At 43.5% G+C, this 27,532-nt stretch overlaps 1 protein-coding gene across 1 annotated transcript in view; it reads right to left on the bottom strand.

The window, feature by feature from the left end:
• Positions 1-12,346: 12,346 nt before the first annotated feature.
• LOC105277969 overlaps positions 12,347-27,532 on the bottom strand; it is a 28,283-nt gene continuing 13,097 nt past the window's right edge. Inside the window, exon 2 of the mRNA XM_011336730.3 lies at positions 12,347-12,610. Coding sequence (XP_011335032.1) covers positions 12,415-12,610 — 196 coding nt within the window. The 3' untranslated portion in view covers positions 12,347-12,414. The remainder of the gene's footprint in view (positions 12,611-27,532) is intronic.

The raw sequence follows: 27,532 nt of genomic DNA, 5'->3' as shown, positions 1-27,532 counted from the left end.
GTCTCCGCATGAATTTAAACGATGAGAAAAAGTATATATTATATTTTTATACATTCTGACGGAAACTAAAGTACTCGATTGTCGAGATATTCAAGATTTATCGCTCACTTGACTGATATAAATTGTGAAAACTTTCTGCCAAGTTAACTAACAACTGTGTAATTATCCGTCGGGTCATTGTAAAACTGCGAATGTGATTACGGCATCCTGCCATTTAAAAAATTCAAGTTTGCTTTAAATTCGAATTCGACCAATCGTTTCCAATTCGACGCTAAGTTACATGTTAGACCCTACTTAAACTTTTAGTAAGAAAACTTCGGCCCAGTCCCAGACGTGATCAATTTTATATAACGTTTAGTTTCATGGGAAATGGTGGAGACAGGAAAATCTTAATGCATTTCATCATGAATTATTCGTCGCTAATAATCTCATTAAATGTAAAAGAAGTGCAATGTAAAAGAAGAATTCTATTCAAAGCTTTAATTCTTAATTCTTTTCGCGTTAGAATTTTTCGTTATATTTTACGTAACAGATAAATGATTTAAAAATGCTCTTTATTACCGCAGAAACTTTCTCAATGATCGGTATATCGATACCACAATACCACTCTCAACTTGAATAATTGTTCACTTTATCTAGTTGAAAAAATAAAAACGAAACAGAGCATGAATGAAGAGCATTTTAATAATTTAATATAATATAATATATTAACGACGCACTTTTTATTGAGTGCAGCAATAATGAAAAATAAAAATGGAAAAATAAAAAAATATGAGAACTTTTTGACATTTGGGATTATGCATTCGGAAATTTAAATATTGAAGTAGCAAGGAAATGTCTTATTTTTTATCTATGCGTTAATCAAGGGCGAGAGAAAGAAAGAGAAAGATTCCTTGCGTTAGCGGAAGTAGAGAGTCTGAGTCGACGTTCATCCTGACGCGTATTGACGGTTTCTCGCTCGAGGTCGTGATCCTCTACGATCTCGCACGTCTGGAGTTATTCAGCCCTTAAATTGGAGTCGGTGGATCCGACGCGGACGCAAAATCAGCGCGGAGGAACCGCTGCCAACTCGAAGCCAGCAAGGTGTTTTAAGTAAATCGAAAGACAGCGAAGAAAATCCGAAAAAGGAAAGCGTCTCTCTCCCTCGCATTATAAGAATTCGTCGGTACGAGAATATCATTTGCGTGGACTGATGATGACTGGTGATGATAAATCTCGACTGAGCCGAAGAAGTCACCAGTTTCTTTTCTGCTCGTTGCGACGCGATTATTCTTCTCGCGCGAATCATTAATAATGTTTCGCATTAATTTAAGCGAGGGCGAACCGTGACCGCGCGGAGCGCCGGTATTTTTCTTGGCAATTAATTCGCTCGTTACCACTCACCCATATTATGCCCGTTTCTTCTCATGCCGCATTACGTTTCACGTTCGTCGATTGCGTTTTCGAACGATTAAATACTCTATTCTTGGATTCATGCATTTCACAGTAATCTAACAAATGTCGCAATAGTACTTTTTAGTGGCAAATATTGTTTCTCAAATGTTATCATCATAATTTTTTATAATTGATAAAACAATTATGACAATAATAATAATAACAATAATAATTATGATAATGTTCGTAATAACGGGTGACCGTAATTACTGTGAAGTAGAACGCCAGGGCGGAAGCGCTTTCGATGACGCGCATTTGCCGCACTCCAGTGTGCGAGAACCGCAAATTTGTGAACGTGCATTCACGTGCAGTCGAGTTTGCACACGAGGACTCGCGCGTGTGCACTCGCGCCGAAACAGCGACAGGATGCGGGATGCGGGAACAACGCGGATCGGCCGGTGCATGGTCGCTGAAAATTATCGGAAAAACGACAAAAAAAATTCGGACGCGCACCACCGGTGTACACGGACGCGATAACCCGCGGCGCGATCGCTAATCAGCCCAAAATTACGCGAGAGTACGAAACCTCCGCGAAGTGGTTCAGTGTGTCATCGCGCTTCAGCATAATTAAATGGTGTCTTCCCGTTTGAAAATCGTACGTTCGTTTGCGCCAGTAAATCGATGCACTTTCCATTTCCATATTTTTACATGAGGCGAAAACTATAATTAAGCGATGCTAAGAGACAAGTTTTGCTGGGTCGTTCGGAAATTCGAAATTAAATATTTGAAATCGTGGGGAAAGATTTCGAATATTTAAAAATGGAACTTATATTTTAATATTTTTAACTAGATATTTTATAATATAATAATTGGGTTAAAAAAACATAAACATTTATTCTAATTTTCCACTGATAATATTCGCTTGAAGCTTCTGTTTTATATATTCCTCCATTCCCGAAACATTTATTTAGAAATAAGCAAAACAAAGTCTCTAATTTTTAGCAGACTCCTAAGAGAAATCATGCCAACGTTCGCGCAGCCAGCTAAGAAAAATACTGTCTCCGCCCGTGGGAATAAAGCGAGTCCTGATGTTTATCCTTCGCTTTTGGGAAAAGCTCGAATTGCGTTCGCTGTGTCTTTCATAAAGCAGTGTTGGAGCAAGATAAGAAAGTTATTTCGCGAAATGCGTTTTTAGTCACGTCTTATATTTTAATACATATATGATTGTAACAAATTCGCGTTCTATGAAATATAATGATGAGGAATCTCTCAAAGAAATCTATTCATATATGAACGGAATATTTTTAAACTCTAACTTTTTTGAAACATTGAGCTATTTTTCTTATGTTACATACAAACATTCAAATGGACATAAATAAACATTTCATTGCGCGAGGATATTTGTTGGCAACATGCAAAATTTTTTAATATTGCATTTTGCTTGTTTTACTTTTATTTACAATGTATGAAATTGTATCTTTCGTATTGTATAAAATAGCTCGAGAATACCGGTTACAATGTTTCGTAATTTGAGAATCCATTTCCCCATCATTTGCAAATATATTATATACATGCTACTAATATATATATTATATTTCATTAAAAAATGTTCGGACGGATGAAAAATGTAATGTATGTTTTCATATATATTCAGTATATAATTATTCTGGTTTTGACAGCTCTTTGTGTCTCTCATTTTTCGATACATTCATCAAAAATATTAATATTTGCGCAGTATTTGCGCAACTACAAATAATTAATTTAACTCTCAATTATTCAGGAAAAAATAATCCATAAAAGAATTAAATTTTGCAAACTATATATATATTATTAAAAAAATCTGTCCATGATAAAAACCTAAATAAATTTTTTAAACATTTATACATATCGATCATATAATCAGTATAATATATGTCAACTGCTGACCGAGCGTATTAACGAAGCTGTTTTCGCATGCAAATACGTTATAACTAACGATGAGCGAGTCACGTCGGGCGACATCAGCGCGAACTTTTGAATACCCTCGAGAGGAAAGAGAAATCTGCGCATAGCACTCGTTCCAGTTTACCGAAATGCATGCGGTAGATATAGCGACGGCGACATTGCGCGAATCACAACGTACACGTAAGTTAGCTAGCTACTATCCTCGGGGAATCTGCAGACAATGTCTACGCGTGTGGCGTGCATTCAGAGCTGACAAAACTGAGCAAGCCCGGAATTGTTCGGGCGAGTTTTCGCCGCGTCCTTCCTCGCAATCGGTCCCCAACCTCATAACGAGAGCTTTATCTTAAATACCCTTATCAGACATATAAATATTCGAGATGAAACCTCGCGAATTTAAGAACCGTGTGGATCTGCCCGTTTATCAAACGCGCGGTGCAAATTGTGTAAAGCCAGTCCCAACAAATATACACAATTCTTTTTTGCCTTCGTTTTTAGAGAATTGCATATTTTGCGTGCGGGTACCTCGCAACAGTTCCGGATAGGACCACTCGCTGCACACGATGTCTGATGGGATAATATAACCTGAGGCTACGGTCACTGCACGTGCCTGGGATAGATTATCTATTTCGCAAAATAATATAGACCGCACCGAAAAACCAGGGATATGGAAAACATTGTTTTGCATTTTTTATATACGCGAACGGTATCTATTTACTAGCTATCCTCTGGGTACGGAAATATATGTCTGTATGCGGTTACTGTACATACTGCTCATATAGACAAATTGTCGACGAAACGGTATTTTGTCATCGATCATATCGACTTTCGTAGATTTCTTTTCATCGAACAATCAATCTTTAAGTCGCTGATTAACGATCGTTGCAGCATGGCGTGCTGATCCGCATTGTTGAAATTTGCACGTCGGAACCGCAGTCACCTATCCGCAAAGTTCGTCGACGGATGTCCTATTTTCGGCGTACCTACCTACCGACTTAATTACTATTATCGTCCACGGGCTGATTCGATAGAAACAATTTTGATAATGACGGTTCGTTACCGGAACGCTCTGAAATTTCGCGCCGCAAGAAATTCCATAGCTCCAGGCGGGAGAGACGCGCTCGTCAACCCGATCACGTGCCGCTCCACGAGACGGCCGCTTTGTTGTCTGAAAATCCGACTAATGAAGTCTCGTTAAATCGACGGGATCGATATCACGAACGTACACGCGCGCAGCACGGACACGCGCACGAATTCAGGCAGCGTGGACCCCCCCGAGTGGCGAACAATAACGGTAATATTAATAATAGTTACAGTAGTGCGCGAAATATCGGGCACGAATGCGGGGAACAGCCGTGTCCCCATTTAACAGCGATACTGTCAACGAAATTCAGCTGCGAGACTTCGTGTTGCAAACAAAACGCAATAATTAATGACATTTGCCAATCGAGTCGGTCGGCCGGGCTGTCAATTCGCCATCGTTACGCCAATTACGTGGAATATCGTAATTGGGATATTTGCAAAGTAAAATAATAGTAGAAAAAAAAGTAGGTTGGAAAATAAATAGTTCATGCATTGGATATGCCGTGCATTGTTAGTGGCCGATACTTTCAGGGTAATTACCGTCGACAACGAAGCACGGCCAATTTCCTAACAAGACTGTTGTTGCGATCATTAATAAGTATATCGATGAACACGCATACATCTCCTATTCAGTAAAGTTTCTACAAGAATTATGAAGAATTGTAGATATATAATAAACTGACGTGTAATCGATAGAATCCACGATAACGAGCAAACGGCAATTCAAACGTTATCAATCATGCGTTATATAACAGTTTAGACGTATAATATAGGGACATTTGAATATGGATACCCTTCAAATCCCAGAATTCTTTATACGAATATCTCGCGCGATGCAAAAAGTATTAATTATCGTGCATCGATTATAATTTTCCGATCGTGATTCGCGATAATATCGCGCTAATCCCTACACCAACTAACGGCTGATTTCGCCGTTCTCGAAATAAAAAGCGTGTATCTCGGAACACGCCAAATTGGAAGATATGAGATTACGCCCGCTCCACTATCAATTATGCCATATTCCCGTGCACAGTGGCGCGATTTAATCTGGAACGTCGGCGAACGATGAGCATCGCCGCTACGTGACCAGGCAAAATTAGCCCGCGCTGGAAATTATAAATATCTGGGAGAACATTGCGCGGAGGGTAGCAATCCCTCCCCCCTTCCTCCTAGCGATTCCCCAATATCGCCGAAGGTAACGACGGGGTGTTATAGGGAACAGACGTCGTTGGTGGCATCAGGTGTATATGCGTTGTCTGCAATCGAGCGCACTTCCGTTCGAGAACTGTGCTCGGCAATACGCGATGTAATTTCGAAGGAGAAAGAGTCAGGATTAACCGCGCAAGATGGCATATTCGTATAACCGCTCGGTACGCGCTATATGCGATTGTGAATCTGTTGAAGCCATCCGACGCGGCGAATATCTGTGGTATCGAGAGTAATAAGATGAACGTCATCGAGGATTAATTTTAATCGTCGCCATTTAAACACGGTGAACTTGTGACATTCTTTCGTATACAGTTTCTTTTAACTGCTCCCGTAATAGTTATCGGAAATGCGATCGGAGATAGCATGTTTGTGAACGTAAGTAGAGTAAAATCAGAAGAGGAGATGTAATAAAGTTATAAATAAAACGAAGTAGCTGATGCTAAATCCGATTAAATATTAAGCCACACCATCATGTGCGCTACTTCAGATGCATTAATGTTTAACGATGTATCGCGACGCTTTCCGCAGAGATAATCAGTTTTGCCTTACTTTTTCTATCCATCATTTATTCTATTTATCATCCATGTATCGAATCTATATCCAGCGACGAAAAACACGTGACGCATCACGTTGCGATCTCTCCTGCTTCCGACTTTTCAAAGGCTGCGTTGTACGATATCATCCGTATCGCCGCCTGGTGCGATGCGGAAATACGATTTGTCATGCATCCCGATGTGATGAATGTATTCCAAGAGTGACATCCCTCTCTCTCTCTCTCTCTCTCTCTCTCTCTCTCTCTCTGTTTCCCTAAGCTCGGCCAGTCCTTGAGGACGCAGCTGCACGTTTCCGCGAGAGACGCACGTTACGTGCACGCATGAATTTGAGCGATGACGCCTATCGCGACCATACATATCGCATCGTGCCATGGTTATTGCGGAAGATCCGTCATCCTACCTATGATACGCGCGTATCACCATCGCGTACGATCAGCCCGTTTCCGGGACCAACCGAAATCAAATGGAATACGAATGTAAAGTTGGACCGGTGATTTTCAAAACCGCAGTTTTCCACGTTGAACCGTCGGATTTCCCCAATTTTGCGCGACTTGAATTAAGAGATGACACGTATTTCTGGTTTCGCGATTGCTGTTGCTAACGACCAACGTGCTCGATAGCATTAATTTGTCGCGAATTGCGAATTGCGCGCGGTGCGAATTTAATTGCACAATATAATCGCGATTCTCTCCTCGTGGTCGGACAGAATCTCTCTCTCTCTCTCTCGATAAAATAATAGTGTCACATAACTCGATGTTGAATTCTAGATCGTGAATGAGCAGATTCACGAAGAAAAAGGAAATAAATCGTAGCTGTAATATTACTTGAGCGCAATAACATTCTGTAAACGTTCGATGAAAATTAGATAACGTTCTCGCTAAGGGAAGCCTGAGCACCCTTTCTCCCTCCACCGCCTCTACTGCAAAAATTGTGATTTATGAACCGTGATTACGCCAATTAATTTCCTGAAAAATTACTGTGCCCGGCGCGAACAGCCCAAAGCACTTTAGTAACGAGCAGCGTCGAGGGTCATGTCGAGGGCAATTTTATGTTGAAATTTGCTCCTCTCACGGGTACAAGGTCTAACGTGTAACCGGTGCAGTTTGTGCCCGACGGTTCTTTCTCAAAGCGTCACATAAACGAGCGTTCTTTTAAATTGCGCGTTTGCACGAGACAGAAAGATGGTCCCGACATTGCGAAACCACATGACAGTCCGACTGATCCCATCCTTTGAAGTTAATCGCTCGAGTTATACCTGAAATGCCAAAATTGTTCCGCACGATGGTCTCTCGTTTAATTTCTATCTTTTTTCTCTCTCTTTTTCTCTCCCTTTTTCTCTCCCTTTTTCTGATACTCAAAATTGCATTTCTTTCTTGAATAACATAGTTTCCATTCCGCTATGTTATTGGCGAACTTGCGGCGCGCTCAAACTCGCGTAATAGTATTACGGTCTACTTAGGCAAATGCAAGTTTAATTAGAATAAAATTACATTCGAATTTCCATTATAACAAACTTCAAGACTCGTGTTAATCCTTACGAGAATATTATGGATCACCCCTGTGCAAGCAGTCAATTAGTTGGTAGACGTGCTGCACAGTGAAAAATCCCACTACTTGTCAGACGCATCGCGTTGGTGGGCGACTTTAAATCCCTAATTGTATTATAAATAAAATCATACATATGTCACGCCTAGGCACGCATTGGAAATGCCGGAGCGGATTTCTGCGCGGTTTTCAGAACGTGGTGCACACGTAGCGCGCGAAAGATGCAATTATATCGGTGGATATGCGCCTGGAACATCGGGGGAGTGAACAACCCCCTGGTACTCTATGCCATATCCCGGCGTGTTCTCGTGCGCAAACGACGCGCGCTCGCGCGAGTATGGTGCATGCCGGAGCATGTAAATCCAGGAAGCTGCATGCACCGTATAGGCATATGTACACATACAAACATGCACACATAGGCGGGAGTATATGCAAATATGCGTATACGTGTACCTTAGATACGTAGGCCGGTTTACGCGTGTGTACATACATACGTACATCACGCATGCAACGAATATACAATGTCTCTCCCTCTCCCTCTCTCTCGCTCTGTCTCTCGCAAACGCACACACATAGTAGCACGCATAAATATACGCATGTCGGATATACACCCTCGCACACGATATTGTCGCGCGTGCACGTACACTGACTGCGTTTCTGCATTTGTGCGTTTCGACTTACGCGCGTACACAGCATGCACACGTGAAGCCGCGATTTGCTCTTGCAGATAGAAACCACCTCCAATTATGCGACCACTCCCGTACCGTTCTGTTTGTACGATGCAACCGTTTTCGCAAACTACCGCTCAGCATCCATCTCGTAATGCGGTAATTCCGATTGTGAACAAGTGTCTCTTAAGTTTAATAAAGTATAGCCTATTACTTCTTAATTGGATATTTTCGCTCGAATTCGTGTCAACATATCCAGAGACTCGTGTTGCGCAAACTTTTCGATCGAAAACCGCATTGGCATTTCGTGGCGAGACGAGTCGACGAAGCGCTGCTCGACCTCGCAAGCTGGCTATACGCAAGTTGACTATGAGCGCGAGCCCCCGTGAGCGAAACTTTCATCCCGTTCCGCGTTCGCATCCCTTCGCGAATTTACTCGGACGCATAATGGGGCGCGAGACGTCGTTCCGCCACTCGTGGCCCACACGGCCGAATAAAATTACCGATATTATCGTTTGGAAGGGGAGAGAGGAGGCTCGCATCACCTCGCGAGGGCACGGAAAGACCGAGAGCGCGACCTCATATCCATGGTAATTGCCGGGGTTGGGCGCGGGGCGAGTCGGGGGGCGCGCGCAGTTTATAATTAATTCATTGGATTAAATTTTACGCTGTGTACCTAGTATGCATTACCCGCGTCCCCGTGCAATCCCCCCGTACGTCACGACCGTGTGATGGTGCGCGTGACCTCATCTCTCTTTCTCTCTCTCCCTCTCGTGAGACTTTTCTCTTCTCCACCACATCCCCTAAACCACCGACGGCGGTGTATTACCGCCACCAGTACCTTTGACATCATCTTTTTCTCGCTCCGCACGTACTCCTCTGCCTCGCCTGATGCGGGAATTCCCCGTCAGCATCGTCGATCGCTTCCAGTGGCGGAAATGGAAGTCTTGTCTTTTCTTCGACGAAAGAGAGAACGGCGGGAAAAGATAAACTGAACTTTCGCGCGGGCAAACACAGAGATACTAATCAGGCGGAAAACGGAGAATGTAACGTAAAGAAGGAAGAAGTAAAATTTAGCAAGAGCGAGCTACGCGTTTATTAATATAAAGCCAAAGGTAGAATACAAGCACAAGAAATTTTTCTTCCAGATTCTACCCGCACGTTTAAGCGCGCAATCGAGCCTTCATCGCGAGTGCAACGGGTGCGGGCATCGGTATGCTTAAATTAAATCGTGAATACCGACAGCATCGTCGCAGCTTCCGGTCTCTCTCTCTCTCTCTCTCTCTCTCTCTCTGCGACGTGCCTCCGGCTTGTCATCCTCGACGGGCGATGCGTTCCCAGGAGAGATACGGCTAGGAGAGCGAATTACGGAAGTTTCACTTCGGAGAATGATGGTTTGCTCGTTCGTACGTAGAGGATGCGAATGGAGAAAGCTTAGACAAGAGCGCGCACGAGAGCTTAGGCTGGTTTCGAGGACTGACATTCGCAGCGCGATGCAATCGGGAAGGAACAAGAAGCAGGTTGTTTCGACGCTCGCGGTGTCTCTATTCCAACGATAGATATAAAAGCACCGCTAGATATAGAAGAGCCAAAACGTCTCGATCGAGAAAGCGCGATGCAAATCGATTGCTATTGCTAGAAAGACGGCGTGCCACGAATCTCGGTATTTGGGAGTTGCATCCGTTGCAGGCGTACTGAATCCTCGTCGGATCACCGTCGCGGAGCACCGACGATGCTCGGATGCACTGGTTTTATTCTTGTTCTAATCGCAGGAATTCTTCCTGTCGTTTTTCCCGACAATGAGAGAAACGCTGCTCTATTTTCTGGTATACCTAATTACTTATTTAGGGGACGTAGTTAATCTTCGTTCTTTCATCATAATCTCGAGGCGAGTTATACAGGGTGTCCCGGGTTTTAACCGACAAACTGCGGGAGCATATTCTACTAGTGGAAATAAGAAAAAATTCTTATATCGAGTTTGCTTAGAAATACTTTATTACAAAGTTATAAACCAATATTGAAAAGAAATATGAGATAAGTAACAACGGAACATAGTGTAGAATTTGGAAGGTCCAAGATGTTATGTTACGTGTATTCACATGTATTCATGTTCACTATGTTGAAACGATTCAGTATGATTGTTACTTTCACAACAGTAGCTGTTAGATTTCAATCGTCGTGTCAACTAGCAATTACTATCAGAATGCCAAAAGTGTTTTCAAATGAGGAATACACTGATATTCATTTCGTGTACGGATTCTGTGACGGAAATGCACGAGCTGCCGTACGAGAGTATCAACGTAGATTTCCTAACAGGAGAGTACCAGATAGATTTAAAGCAACGAATTACTAATTCAGTTACTGAGATGCAACCAAATTTTCAGGAATGTCGTACTGTAACAAATTCTGTACTACGTCGATGTCTAGCTTGTATCGATGTGCAAGGACAACATTTTGAAATGCGTCACTAAATCATTGCGTATATAATTTTTATTTTTGTGAAAAAATCCGTTGTTACTTAACTCATATTTCTTTTCAATATTGGTTTATAACTTTGTAATAAAGCATTTCTAAGCAAACTCGATATAAGAATTTTTTCTTATTTCCACTAGTAGAATATGCTCCCGCAGTTTGTCGGTTAAAACCCGGGACACCCTGTATATCCCCTCCGATGTCGTAATGTCGTCCGCGATATTTCTGACAAATCGTGTCTTATAAATATCCTCGAGGAGAAATTGGTGGAGATATAAATATGAAATTCATTGTGCATACAAAAGTCGATGGGAATCATCCAATACACGTTGACGATAGACAACCTGAATAAACAATCGCAGAAGCAGCAGAATTTTGTTGCCACAATTTCCTTGCGTTACTGGTGGAAAACGAGAGAAAACGTCCGATGCGAGGATCGCTTTTTGGAAATTCCTACGAGCGGTAACGCCGCTGGCGTACCATTCACCTTAATAAAGTCGGCAGGGCCGTGAAAGACAGGTTGGAAGTTCGGTCGGCTCGTAAACTTAGATACTATAAAATTCAACCTGTTTGCCCGCGGCGGAGAGACATAAATAAATCATGCATTCATGTAAATCAACCGTTGGTACCATCGTGAACTCGTGAAACTGAATACATACACTTCTGTACGTAGTGTCACAATCCGTATAGAAAATTTGATAGCATTCCAACGATAGCAATAGAAGATATTAATTTTCCGACAAAGAAAGCAGGAAAACTTTAACAATTATTTAAGACACAGTTATTGTCAACGAAAATTGCTTCAAAAATGTTAAATATCTACAAAAATGCCGTATGTGTGCACGATATATTTACTATGCTGTACTGTAGAATCGTGTGACTGACCACAGTCACTTGCTCGTGCAAACGATTTATCATATGCAAAGGGAAGAAAACAACGTACGACACACGTGGGTATCGGATATACGGAGTACGGAGAGTAAAGCGTCCGTACTTTTTGTCATAAACGCTATTCCGGAAAATGATTTATGTGACATTAAGGTACACATCGTCACGGAAATTGAGAACCCGAAAAACCGCTCGCTGTTATCGCCGTAAACTGCCGCGCGAAGCTGAAGAGATCGCATACCTTATTCATCGTTCTCGTTCATCGCACGTCAGCTAATATCGATGGATGTAGGCCACCGATAAGAGAATGTGAAAACGAATCGACCGATGCGGTGCATTTTTAATATGAAGTGCTTAAGGACCACGTTTCCTCGAGGTCAACATCTTGAAAATCAGAAAATCACGGGATAGCTACGAAAATGGGACGTGAATTGCTTTCTTCGTATAGAAACTCTTCTATTTTTATGCTCTATACTCGTAATAATATAAATAAAAGTTCTAGCGAAAAATAAAATCCTGAAAATAAATTCTTACAAATATCTCATAGATTATTAATTTGCAATATTGTACGTGAAAGCAACGCGCAAGGGATAAGTACATAATAGAGAAATATAAAGAAAACACCGTGTCAAACTTTTATTTCATCATCAGATAAAGAACAAACGATAGTAAATGTCGCTTCACTTCAGCCATGCAAATTTTGTTGAAACAGGGCGTGGTAGAAACGTAGAAAAGCTGGTAGAAGCCTCGTCGACAAAGCACTGAGCCCGACTCGGGGAGAGCGTTATGGAAGCAAAGTTACTTGGCAAGCTGGTTCCGAGACGTCCCTTTCCAACTTCATTCGGTCTTCCCCAGAGCATTTTCTCCGGAGATCCCCTGTAAGTTTGTAATGCAAATAGATTTCCAGCGATCCGATTCATCTTGTGTTCATCGGCAGGAATTTAGCCAACATATTTCTTTATTATCAAACCATCAATTTATTTATGTTTGCCACGCGTTTACAATGATACGAATCGTTGCGTCTTTGAAAACTGAAGAAAAATAACGATTTAAAATTCAATAAAATTTCATATGCAGTAATTTAAATTTTCATTATGTTCGAGATAGAACGTCTTCTAGAGATAAAAAAAAATATTTAATCAAAATTGTCTCCTCTAGCTTTGAGGAAGTTTATTATCGTGATTCAGAGAACGAGATTAGCAATATTGAAGCTTTTCTGTCGTCTTCACCGATTTTCAGCGTACTGAACACAACGGAGCGTTGCGGTAGGAATTTTATAAAATGTCACTCGAAACCGTTTCTTCGTCTCGTATGCGCAACTGTCACGAATTCCTTTCTATTTGCATATTACCCAAAACGTGCACAGAGAGAGAAACTTGCTCTTGTAACAATGATATTTTGCTTGCGCGCAAAGGAAAACAGATATGAGACCTATATGCGGAAACGCATACTTTTATGAATAATTCTTTTAACAGAGGAACGTGATAAAATTGGCATTTTTCTATTGACCATTCCTCTATTAAATGAATAATTTAATTTTATCACACAGAGAGACGGACTATTCCTTGACGTTATAATTAACCGGATATCTCAGGTTTAAAATCTAATAAAGAACGGTAGATATATAGATATATTTAGATACAGTATGCATGTACATCATAACGTGCTGAAAAATATGCAATAAAATAACATTATTGCGAACTAGTAATATCAATTTTCGAAAGCGCGTTCTCCGCGAATGCTTCGGTTTCGTTCGACATTATCCAGTTTCGTTGAGTTTGATATAACTCGTAGACGTTATACGGTTTTTCCTCAAGAACGTATGTAAATACGGGACGATGAGCAAGATAGGGAGAAGGAGAAAGAAAACGAGCGCGTTTAACAAAAGAGAGCATCCGATACCGCGAGAACCGCAGATTTATCGGATGCAACCGAGTAGTCGCATGGAAGAAATCGAAGAGGTCCCATCGTAAAATCGCGTGCGCGCATGCGACTGAATCGTAAGCAATGCATGTCCCGAATAAAAACGTGCATCGGACGGTACTCGAAAGAAGACCGGAAGCAAGAGTACCGCACGCTCGTCGTGCGTTACGGAAGTCGCCAAGTGACTCGCCGAGCCGGTTCTCTCAGTGCTTTCAAACTTATTTCGAACCACCTGGAGGGTGGGACGCCACATCGCGATCCTCGTCCCCGTATTCCATGCAGGAATCGGGAGAAAAACACGACGGACAGTTTTATCGAGCATCAGTTATCAAACTCGGTACGTAAAACTTTAACGGTTCTAGCGGAGCCTTGAAAAGAGAGAATTTGTCTTAACAGTGGCCAAAAAAGAGAGAGAAATAGTGAAAATTAGACAAATGCAGTTGAGAATAAAGATTCTGAAATTCTCTCAATTCGAATTGGATGGAATAATGTACCGATCCCGACAAATTGATTGCGACAATCGGCATTACGATACGCCAATTGTGAATGTGCTGTACTGTTCCCATGAGAGACAACCGTAAACCGACATTTACGCAAATGGCGCTATATTTGCGTGAGATGGAAGTCAGGCTAATGCAACCGAATCGATCGTTAGCCGCGATCGCTCGGAATTATCACTTTTTACGCGAATACAAGCTAATTAAGCGCGGTCGCTTGACTCGCTCCAAGTTCTCCCGGTTGGCGATTATTGCGTAAATCGTACGATTCGAGCTGCGCGTATTGAGCGGCCACGAACAAGAGCGGTAATGGCGGATTATCGAGTGGATGGCAGTCATCTGTGTTCATCGAACGATAATGGAATATAATCGGAATGCGCCGATCGTCGTATCAATGGAAACGGGACAGCGGCCCATTTCTCGTCGAGAGACACGTCATTTTGTTGAATTCTCTGCGATTCAGCAGTTTCCCGAGTTCTCTAAGGCACAGACAAGATTATGCTTGTGAGTATAACAACGATAATCGTCATCCTTTCATAAAATATCGTCCTGCAACCATATTTTGCTTTTTTCGGATTCTCCTCAATTTCTCGTTAACATCAATTGCTTCTAGAAGCCACGTATGGATTACCTCGTATCAATCAATTTTTTCACTTTTAAATCTTCTGAGAAACTGCGCGCAGACCTCGACAGAATATTATAATCTTTTTTATATGATAGATCACAAACGTGTGTCATAAACGTAGATTTTTACAGGCAATTTGAAACAAACGGGGCAATTACGTGTCTACCAAACGCACATTATTCATTCGTCACCTTTTTCGCGAACCGCGAATGTTCGAATAAGTTGGAAGTAGTACGATTATCGCGATACACAACGTAATAAAGAGTGTTCAATATGCTCCGGAATGAAAAAGAGGAGAGACGATTGCGTCGCTTAAAGTGGTGCAGCGAACAACGGCGATTGTCGCCCATCAAGCGAGACTCGATTGTCCGTTTGTTTCCCGATCGGCCAATTCGACGTCGCTTTTTCTCCTCGCGAAAAACTCGTCGCACACAAGCAAAAGCGAAACTTGGCGTAATTTGTTCTACAGCTACTTTCGTCATTTGCTCGTGCATAAATTTTACGATAAATCGATCCCAGCCAGGTTCAAATGTTAATAACGTTAAATGTGCAAATCATGAATTTTATAGCAAGACCAATCTGAATGTTATTTCTTCGAATATCTATTATTAATAAAAATATTTTATTTAATATTTTATATTATATGTATTAATCATTTTATGATTGTTACCGCACGGATTACAAGATAATGATACGCGGTAAAATACTAATGAATATATCAACTACGTTTATAAAACATTCTGTTATATCATAGACTCAGTATAAAAATATTCAAGTAAAATGGGGAATTAAATTTATATCGCGTGTATCGGATTTTCCTGTAATCAGTTTCCCTTGATTCCTGAACTCGACGGTGCTACCGGACACATCGCAATGTACAGGAACGACAGCCGCGAAACGATTGTTTGAACTTGATTAAATTTGCGATTTAATGACGAAGGAATTTACTGGAGAAAAATAGAGAGACGATTGAAAAACTTTAATCCACCGTTCGCGTATGAATCTACACGTAGCAGTGAAGTATACGTAGACACCGTTCCAAGTGTGCGAGAGCTGCACAACGGGGGAGAATTTATTTGATATCATTCTCGCGTTCCGGCTGCACTCGCGACGTAATTCTTCCTCTCTCTTTCTCTCTCGTGCTCTACAAAGTGCAGACTAGCAGTTACACGATTTCTGGGCTCCCTTACGCGCGCCACGTCGCATCGCGCTTCCCTTCCTCGAGGGAATCCTTCTATCTCAGAAATCAAATCACTTTTATATCGTCGTGAATTCTAAAGCGAATAAAACTTTTACTGCCGGTATAAACTGTCCCGCGTGTCGGAGGCCGCGCGATACCGGCGACAATTGCCGCGTATCAAGTTAACGTTTTAGATATTAAGTTATCCGCACCAATCACGGTAAACATGGCCGGGAATTATTCATTCGAGCACGGCAATAAAAGAGGTTTCTTTGTCTGGATTTACGGTGCGCGATTCTTCCCCGCTGCTTTATGCACGGAAAAGGAGAAATAAATACGGTATCGCTGATGATCAGAACGCGGAAGCTTTGTCTGGATTTTCACTGCGGTCTAAGAAGATAAAAATTATTCTGGGAAGATTTAGCGGAATGAATATAATCAAGGGGAAGTATCTTACCCCCGAATCTCGATACTCTTTCTCTCGCCGTGATGACTTCAATCCTCCGATAAATCTTAAGAGCTTTCATCGCTTAGAAATCACTAAAAGGAGGCTGACAAGTCCCGAGAGATGTCGATACCACTCACGAAGCCGAAATTACGCGGGGGGAAGAGCGAGCGCGAAACTCGTTATTATATTTATTAAATTATGCTGATTCGTTATGTCCAACGAACAATCATTCAGACAATAGAATTTAATAATTGATCTGACAAATTAACGGCCAACGACAAACGGTAATTAGGACGAAGTCCTTGCAATCTCATTACGAAGTAATGTTACATGAATGGGCTCCGATGCGGAACCTAACTGATTATTCATCGGTTAATATACACCTTACAGTAATATCGCGTTTGCGATATTTGCGTTTCCGAGATACGAATTGCAGTAATATTCATCATTATTCCGCTATCGATATCGCTCCGATGACCGCTATTACCTTCCGCTGAGGAATCCTCATTTACAATTTCGAGATATGCGAGGTGTCTCTCGTATTCAAACATCCATTATCAAAAGCAGTCTATTATAGTTCATTATTTTGATGCGACATGCACTGAAAAGATTCTTCCCATTCACGGACAAAAACGTGCTTGTACGATGCTTCTGACTTGATAATTAATTTCGTTGGCAATTATCGAGTACGAAAAAGATATTTTAAATAACGCTGATATGCAAGGGACAATGGGAGCACATCGACTCGACTCGATATATATGTATATATATAATGCAATATTCTTCTCGACAAAGACCAAATAAATGTAAAGGAAAAATTTAATAAAAGCCATAGAATTGTAAATTACTTTTCGTTAGAAATGAAATTTGACGCGAGGCAGGACGGGAAACTCATTGTAACCCGAAGGATAATCTGCATTTAAATAATCGGAATTTTGCTGTATTTAATTGTTCACGCATTTTTAATCGACCGTAGCGCGGGTAAAGAACGGGAGGGGATTAAATTCATCGTGAATCGAAGACGGGCATAATCCGATTTGAACACAAACGCAATAAAATCTACCTCGGTTGAAACTCAAGTGCTGCGGATTCTCCGCAGTTCCCTGGGAACTGGGTTAGGCTGGGTTCAGTCCGGGGGTTACACCGAGACTCCCCCAGGGATGAAACAGAGGGGTGTCGGGGATTCGGTGAGTCGGCCAACGGTGGCTGGAGATGGATTTTCCTGGGGTCGTACAAAGAGTTTTTTAACCCGCTCTCTTAAGTTCCGACAAACTTGAACCCTCTCTTCCGTCCCCTTCAGCGGCAACAACTGCTCGGCCGCGTCGTCGGCAGTGGCTGAATTTTTTCCCCTGGCACCATAATCACCCTTGGCGAGATTACAGAAGGCCCGACAGTAACAGCAAATTGGTGGAATGTACATGGGCGGGCTAATGAATGTAACGTTCCGTTAGAATCCGGAGATGGTTCGTATAGCGTGGCTGCACGATGGCAAGTCGATCAATAATTGATCTACTCAAGAAGCGCTCTTCGTAATTCCACTTGTCGATGAAGCCTATTCTCGACAGTGTTCTCGTCGAAGCTTGAGGTCACTCGAGGAAATGCCGGAGATAGCCGCTCATATCGCGAACTCCGCCAATTAATAAACTGCCCGTCAGATTATTAAGAAACCCGCGATATTCGCGGTTTTGTTGTGAGCGTGCATTTAATTTAATTACCATAAATTATATGATCAAACGAACTCCTGAGTGAAGTTCGATCATAATTATGCGTATGCTTCGTCCGAGTAGAATAATGTAGTTATTCAAAGCTGACGATTTGTGACCAGATGATCTCGGCTGATTCTAGCGAGACAGCCGGGAAATACATATAAATGTATGTGACCTGGAGTATAAGTTCGGTTGTAAATTATAATATGTACGAAGAATAGAAATTATAAAAGTAGTAATAATCCATTAAAGACAAGCAATGTTAACTGAGCCATATGAAAATATTAAAAGAAATGAAATATACACCAATGGCATTAAGCATGTAATTCCTTAAAGGAAAGTCGAATTGTTTAATAATAATCTGCTGGAGACATCTCCTGGAGAATCTGAGTTCCAATGGGAACTCAAAGATACGAAAAGATAAGACTGTAAGCACAGAATGTAAGGAAGATTACAATTAGAATATATATATATATATATAAATAAGTAACACAACATATAATAGAATGAATGATCTCCTGAAGATAGAGAATATTGAGTGAAGGAGATGAAAAAATGGAAAACCTAAATTATTATATTGACAACTCATAACATTTCAAGACGAGTGTCAGAGTCGATCGATTCAATAAAATATCAGCAATCTGAATGTCGCCACTGGCGAACTAATAAATTCTATAGTGATGAAATTATTATATATTGAATGAAATGGAATACATGCAACTGGTAAAAAGCATGTAACGCCTTGAAATAAAAGTCGAACTATGTAAAGTAATCGCTTGGAGACAACCAATAGTAATCGAAATATATGAAAAGATATGTAATACCATAGACGAAAATACGTGACGTGGAGCCTAGAATATAAGTAAGGCTAGAACGTATAATATATATGAATAATACAAACTATAATAGTATGAAGAGTCTCGTAAAGACAGACAATGTCAACTGAAATTTATGAAAATATGAAAAGGAAATATATTAAATTAATTTCCCTTGTTTTAATAGAAGTATAACTGTGTAAACTAATTGTTCGTGCAACATCTGACGATGGCAGAACAGGCTCAATATAAAACTTTCGAAAGAAAAGATTGGAGACCAGCCTGCCGCTGTACGAATAACCTTAATGTTAAGACTTTGCGGACGGAGGTCCCAGCATAACGAGTGATATGTATAGAAAATATAGAAGTAACAATTCCTCCTTCAGAGAGGATTAATCGAATACATCTACCAATTGTTTGAGTAGACACCTTCCATATGGAGTGCTTAAAAATAACGAATAAGACCGGAGGAGTCCTGACAAGGAGCTTCCGGTTTGTTCTGATGTATATCCTAAGCCACATGGGTCTATCTCGCAAGCCATAACTCGATCTGATACCTTAATAAGAACAGAATTTCCGAGGAACTGTATATGTACTCGTTGTATTAGAGACAACGTCTGTAACCCACGGATTGATGCGAAAATTGACAGTGTGGCGAACTTACGAATGAACAGTTCTAAACGCACGTCGTCATGTGACTATAGAGAGACCAAGTACACGATAACAGGCGTTGGATTCCATGTCAGAGCATACGTCGGTCTAGAAAGATTTAAAACGGATACTCCCCTGAAGAATTATCCAATGTCTTCGCTGGAGCCAATGCCACTATTTGTTGTCAACGATATTACTGACCAATAGGGATGGAGGATCCCGTAGAACGAGCTATTATCAAATTGTGCGGCCAAATACTGAGGACTAGCGGTGTACGAACTTAAAACAGTCACTATTGCATCCGTTACAGAAGAACCATCAGAGCCTGATAAGTTTATTATACTGGTCAAAACGTTGAAGTGATAAGAGATGCCAGGGCTACTTCTGTCGAATCCGCCGGAAATCGCTTCCGATACAATGTGCGCCTGATAACCCTGCAATCAGGAGAATGTTGGGCCACGTTGAGTGTTGACTCCTGAAGGGAGAGATGAAAAGAGGAAGGCCAGGCTCAAATGTAATTATGCCTGAAATGCATAATTTGCGAAAAAAGGGAAGCCACGGTTGCTGGTCATGTGGGGACTACGAAAAACTCTTACTGCTGCATTAGTGACCATCTCTGACGACTCTAGGAATTAATACGAAAAGGTGGAGAGGCCAAACAATAAAATTCACTCCAATGTAAAAGAACAGCGTCAATAACGGCCGCAAACAGGCCTAGAAACCAAAAAACTAAGATCTTGCACGATGCGTTGACATAAAGCACAAAGAGGTTTATATCAAATGTTCTGAAATCTTGCGAAAGAGGGGAAAGTAATCTCCCACCCGGTTTCAATTGAAACTGTAAGAGATTCGCTGTCTGCCACGACGTTATTGGCAGACCGAATGTAAGACGGAAAAGACATAAATTTTGAGATTCACAGAATTGCAAATCGACTTTGCAATGGCTGTCGTATTATCTATACGAAGTAATATGTCTTGGGAGTATAGATGATCCACGAAAGATCTGAGGAAGCATTTAGCTTTTAACTCTAAAAAATTATATGTTATACAGTTATATTTATGTGCTGTCACTGTCTTGGTTCGACCACCAGCGTGCATGTGTCTCTTACCCATAGACGCGCCCAAATCTGAAGGTAAAGCATCTGAAAAAAAAGACGTAAGAGAATCGTTATAATAACGGTCGTTCAAGTGGCGATAAACGTAACTTATTCTGCGACCTGTAACTGCTCGGCAAATGGAATTTAGTATTCCTATGAGCTTGCAAATTCTCGAATGTTGCACAGTTGCGTAGTGTAGAATCTTCACAATCGTGTGACTATAATTATTCTTTGTCCTCTGGTAAGGAATATATTCATTTTGGAGGAGTGTAATATAAAACGTAAGTACTGTCTCCACTGCCCTGGAACAGGCTCGAAGTTGGTAGATTAATGTGAAAGACGCAAAATAGCAAGGAGCAGGAAGGTCTCTTATACGTTTGCGGCGTAATCTTCATTGAGATAATGGCAAACAAAAAAACCTTCGCACGTAATGTCGCGATCACGTCCATTATTTTGTAACATGCATACGGGGCCGAAGAGAGGCCAAATGGTAAGGCAATAAACGTGAAGATTTCCTCCTGGTAAATCAATCGATGCCACGAATCAATCTGGAGATATCAATCCAGCCAGTGTGCCAGCAGTCTACCACCCCGAACGATGGAATCGAGTGCGTCTCGTTTGAGAACTCGACGGCGTCTCGTTGATCGAGGTACAGCCCTTGTCTCATGACAAGATAGCTTGGAAGCAAAGGCTGCGTCGACTATACCTTAAATGAGGAATGAGTATTTGCCTCTGTTAGCTGAAGTCGCTAGCATAACGCCTGCCGCACTGCTGTGTGGCGCTAATACATGTAGAAGATATACAATTAAATATGAATACAAAAGACCAAGCTGTTGCAATGAAGGCATGGACGGGTGGAGTCGTGGCAGCACCATCGAGATGGCCGTTCATCAAATCCATTTGAATGCAGCAACAACCCGGATTCACTGCTCTGAAAGGAATGCTATGGAAGAACGTTCCGAAATATGTGGCATTTTTAGTACTTCCGTGGAGACCTTCTGAAAGGAAAATATCATGTAACCTTTCATTCGTGGTCAAGATCAGACTCGTTGGAACTCATGGTAATTCATGATAACGGGTCACATCCCATAAGGGTTCTAAAATCAAGAACCAAATACGCCAAAACTCTTGAGCGGGTCTCCATGGACAGTTTCGTGATCATTACATGATCAGTGGACAGGACTATACTCGTGGTAATAGTTCGTAGTCCGAGACGGAAATGCGACAAAAGCGCATCGGCATGGACAGTCTCGCGATCATCAAATGATCGGTGGACAGGACCAAACTCGTGGTAATAGTTCGTAGTCCGAGACGGAAATGCGCCAAAAGCGCATCGACATGGACAGTCTCGCGATCATCAAATGATCGGTGAACAGGACCAAACTCGTGGTAATGGTTCGTAATCCGAGACTGGAATGCGCCAAACCGTTGAATGCGTCTCCGTGGGCAGTCTCGCGATCATTAAAAGTCGGTGGACAGGACCAAACTCGTGGTAATAGTTCGTAGTCTGAGACTGGAATGCGCCAAACCGTTGAATGCGTCACCGTGGGCAGTCTCGCGATCATTAAAAGATCGGTGGACAGGACCAAACTCGTGGTAATGGTTCGTAGTCCGAGACTGGAATGCTCCAAACCGTTGAATGCGTCTCCGTGGGCAGTCTCGCGATCATTAAAAGTCGGTGGACAGGACCAAACTCGTGGTAATGGTTCGTAGTCTGAGACTGGAATACGCCAAACCGTTGAATGCGTCACCATGGGCAGTCTCGCGATCATTAAAAGATCGGTGGACAGGACCAAACTCGTGGTAATAGTTCGTAGTCCGAGACGGAAATGCGCCAAAAGCGCATCGGCATGGACAGTCTCGCGATCATCAAATGATCGGTGAACAGGACCAAACTCGTGGTAATGGTTCGTATCCGAGACTGGAATGCGCCAACCGTTGAATGCGTCTCCGTGGGCAGTCTCGCGATCATTAAAAGATCGGTGGACAGGACCAAACTCGTGGTAATGGTTCGTAGTCTGAGACTGGAATGCGCCAAACCGTTGAATGCGTCACCGTGGGCAGTCTCGCGATCATTAAAAGTCGGTGGACAGGACCAAACTCGTGGTAATGGTTCGTAGTCTGAGACTGGAATACGCCAAACCGTTGAATGCGTCACCATGGGCAGTCTCGCGATCATTAAAGATCGGTGGACAGGACCAAACTCGTGGTAATAGTTCGTAGTCCGAGACGGAAATGCGCCAAAAGCGCATCGGCATGGACAGTCTCGCGATCATCAAATGATCGGTGAACAGGACCAAACTCGTGGTAATGGTTCGTAGTCCGAGACTGGAATGCGCCAAACGTGAATGCGTCACGTGGGCAGTCTCGCGATCATTAAAAGATCGGTGGACAGGACCAAACTCGTGGTAATGGTTCGTAGTCCGAGACTGGAATGCGCCAAACCGTTGAATGCGTCACCGTGGGCAGTCTCGCGATCATTAAAAGTCGGTGGACAGGACCAAACTCGTGGTAATGGTTCGTAGTCTGAGACTGGAATACGCCAAACCGTTGAATGCGTCACCATGGGCAGTCTCGCGATCATTAAAAGATCGGTGGACAGGACCAAACTCGTGGTAATAGTTCGTAGTCCGAGACGGAATGCGCCAAAAGCGCATCGCATGGCAGTCTCGCGATCATCAAATGATCGGTGGACAGGACCAAACTCGTGGTAATAGTTCGTAGTCCGAGACGGAATGCGCCAAAAGCGCATCGCATGGACAGTCTCGCGATCATCAAATGATCGGTGGACAGGACCAAACTCGTGGTAATGGTTCGTAGTCCGAGACTGGAATGCGCCAAACCGTTGAATGCGTCTCCGTGGGCAGTCTCGCGATCATTAAAAGTCGGTGGACAGGACCAAACTCGTGGTAATGGTTCGTAGTCTGAGACTGGAATGCGCCAAACCGTTGAATGCGTCACCGTGGGCAGTCTCGCGATCATTAAAAGTCGGTGGACAGGACCAAACTCGTGGTAATGGTTCGTAGTCTGAGACTGGAATACGCCAAACCGTTGAATGCGTCACTGGGCAGTCTCGCGATCATTAAAAGATCGGTGGACAGGACAAACTCGTGGTAATAGTTCGTAGTCCGAGACGGAAATGCGCCAAAAGCGCATCGGCATGGACAGTCTCGCGATCATCAAATGATCGGTGACAGGACCAAACTCGTGGTAATGGTTCGTAGTCCGAGACTGGAATGCGCCAAACCGTTGAATGCGTCTCCGTGGGCAGTCTCGCGATCATTAAAAGATCGGTGGACAGGACCAAACTCGTGGTAATGGTTCGTAGTCTGAGACTGGAATGCGCCAAACCGTTGAATGCGTCACCGTGGGCAGTCTCGCGATCATTAAAAGTCGGTGGACAGGACCAAACTCGTGGTAATGGTTCGTAGTCTGAGACTGGAATACGCCAAACCGTTGAATGCGTCACCATGGGCAGTCTCGCGATCATTAAAAGATCGGTGGACAGGACCAAACTCGTGGTAATAGTTCGTAGTCCGAGACGGAAATGCGCCAAAAGCGCATCGGCATGGACAGTCTCGCGATCATCAAATGATCGGTGACAGGACCAAACTCGTGGTAATAGTTCGTAGTCCGAGACGGAAATGCGCCAAAAGCGCATCGACATGGACAGTCTCGCGATCATCAAATGATCGGTGGACAGGACCAAACTCGTGGTAATGGTTCGTAGTCCGAGACTGGAATGCGCCAAACCGTTGAATGCGTCTCCGTGGGCAGTCTCGCGATCATTAAAAGTCGGTGGACAGGACCAAACTCGTGGTAATGGTTCGTAGTCTGAGACTGGAATGCGCCAAACCGTTGAATGCGTCACCGTGGGCAGTCTCGCGATCATTAAAAGATCGGTGGACAGGACCAAACTCGTGGTAATGGTTCGTAGTCCGAGACTGGAATGCTCCAAACCGTTGAATGCGTCTCCGTGGGCAGTCTCGCGATCATTAAAAGTCGGTGGACAGGACCAAACTCGTGGTAATGGTTCGTAGTCTGAGACTGGAATACGCCAAACCGTTGAATGCGTCACCATGGGCAGTCTCGCGATCATTAAAAGATCGGTGGACAGGACCAAACTCGTGGTAATAGTTCGTAGTCCGAGACGGAAATGCGCCAAAAGCGCATCGGCATGGACAGTCTCGCGATCATCAATGATCGGTGAACAGGACCAAACTCGTGGTAATGTTCGTAATCGAGACTGGAATGCGCCAAACCGTTGAATGCGTCTCCGTGGGCAGTCTCGCGATCATTAAAAGATCGGTGGACAGGACCAAACTCGTGGTAATGGTTCGTAGTCTGAGACTGGAATGCGCCAAACCGTTGAATGCGTCACCGTGGGCAGTCTCGGATCATTAAAAGTCGGTGGACAGGACCAAACTCGTGGTAATGGTTCGTAGTCCGAGACTGGAATGCGCCAAACCGTTGAATGCGTCTCCGTGGGCAGTCTCGCGATCATTAAAAGTCGGTGGACAGGACCAAACTCGTGGTAATGGTTCGTAGTCTGAGACTGGAATACGCCAACCGTTGAATGCGTCACCATGGGCAGTCTCGCGATCATTAAAAGATCGGTGGACAGGACCAAACTCGTGGTAATAGTTCGTAGTCCGAGACGAAATGCGCCAAAGCGCATCGGCATGGACAGTCTCGCGATCATCAAATGATCGGTGAACAGGACCAAACTCGTGGTAATGGTTCGTAATCCGAGACTGGAATGCGCCAAACCGTTGAATGCGTCTCCGTGGGCAGTCTCGCGATCATTAAAAGATCGGTGGACAGGACCAAACTCGTGGTAATGGTTCGTAGTCTGAGACTGGAATGCGCCAAACCGTTGAATGCGTCACCGTGGGCAGTCTCGCGATCATTAAAAGTCGGTGGACAGGACCAAACTCGTGTAATGGTTCGTAGTCTGAGACTGGAATACGCCAAACCGTTGAATGCGTCACCATGGGCAGTCTCGCGATCATTAAAAGATCGGTGGACAGGACCAAACTCGTGGTAATAGTTCGTAGTCGAGACGGAAATGCGCCAAAAGCGCATCGGCATGGGACAGTCTCGCGATCATCAAATGATCGGTGACAGGACCAAACTCGTGGTAATGGTTCGTAATCCGAGACTGGAATGCGCCAAACGTTGAATGCGTTCCGTGGGCAGTCTCGCGATCATCAAAGATCGGTGACAGGACCAAAACTCGTGGTAATGGTTCGTAGTCCGAGACTGGAATGCGCCAAACCGTTGAATGCGTCACCGTGGGCAGTCTCGCGATCATTAAAAGTCGGTGGACAGGACCAACTCGTGTAAATGGTTCGTAGTCCGAGACTGGAATGCCCAAACGTTGAATGCGTCACCGTGGGCAGTCTCGCGATCATTAAAAGTCGGTGGCAGGACCAAACTCGTGGTAATGGTTCGTAGTCTGAGACTGGAATCGCCAAACCGTTGAATGCGTCACCTGGGCAGTCTCGCGATCATTAAAAGTCGGTGGACAGGACCAAACTCGTGGTAATGGTTCGTAGTCCGAGACGGAAATGCGCCAAAAGCTGCATCGGCCATGGGCAGTCTCGCGATCATTAAAAGATCGGTGACAGGACCAAACTCGTGGTAATGGTTCGTAATCCGAGACTGGAATGCGCCAAACCGTTGAATGCGTCTCCGTGGGCAGTCTCGCGATCATTAAAAGTCGGTGGACAGGACCAAACTCGTGGTAATGGTTCGTAGTCTGAGACTGGAATGCGCCAAACGTTGAATGCGTCCCGTGGGCAGTCTCGCGATCATTAAAAGTCGGTGGACAGGACCAAACTCGTGTAATGGTTCGTAGTCTGAGACTGGAATACGCCAAACCGTTGAATGCGTCACCATGGGCAGTCTCGCGATCATTAAAAGATCGGTGGACAGGACCAAACTCGTGGTAATGGTTCGTAGTCCGAGACTGGAATGCGCCAAACCGTTGAATGCGTCACGTGGGCAGTCTCGCGATCATTAAAAGATCGGTGGACAGGACCAAACTCGTGGTAATGGTTCGTAGTCTGAGACGGAATGCGCCAAAAGCGCATCACATGGGCAGTCTCGCGATCATAAAAGATCGGTGGACAGGACCAAACTCGTGGTAATGGTTCGTAATCCGAGACTGGAATGCGCCAAACCGTTGAATGCGTCTCCGTGGGCAGTCTCGCGATCATTAAAAGTCGGTGGACAGGACCAAACTCGTGGTAATGGTTCGTAGTCTGAGACTGGAATGCGCCAAACCGTTGAATGCGTCACCGTGGGCAGTCTCGCGATCATTAAAGATCGGTGGACAGGACCAAACTCGTGGTAAATGGTTCGTAGTCGAGACTGGAATGCCCAAACCGTTGATGCGTCCCATGGCAGTCTCGCGATCATTAAAGTCGGTGGACAGGACCAAACTGTGGTAATGGTTCGTAGTCGAGACGGAATCGCAAACCGGAATGCGTCACCATGGCAGTCTCGCGATCATAAAAGATCGGTGGACAGGACCAACTCGTGGTAATAGTTCGTAGTCCGAGACGGAAATGCGCCAAAAGCGCATCGCATGGACAGTCTCGCGATCATCAAATGATCGGTGAACAGGACCAAACTCGTGGTAATGGTTCGTAATCCGAGACTGGAATGCGCCAAACCGTTGAATGCGTCTCCGTGGGCAGTCTCGCGATCATTAAAAGTCGGTGGACAGGACCAAACTCGTGGTAATGGTTCGTAGTCTGAGACTGGAATGCGCCAAACCGTTGAATGCGTCACCGTGGGCAGTCTCGCGATCATTAAAAGATCGGTGGACAGGACCAAACTCGTGGTAATG

This window comes from Ooceraea biroi, chromosome 1, assembly GCF_003672135.1.
Source record: "Ooceraea biroi isolate clonal line C1 chromosome 1, Obir_v5.4, whole genome shotgun sequence".
NCBI lineage: Eukaryota > Metazoa > Arthropoda > Insecta > Hymenoptera > Formicidae > Ooceraea > Ooceraea biroi.
This window is presented reverse-complemented; position numbering and strand designations above follow the sequence as displayed.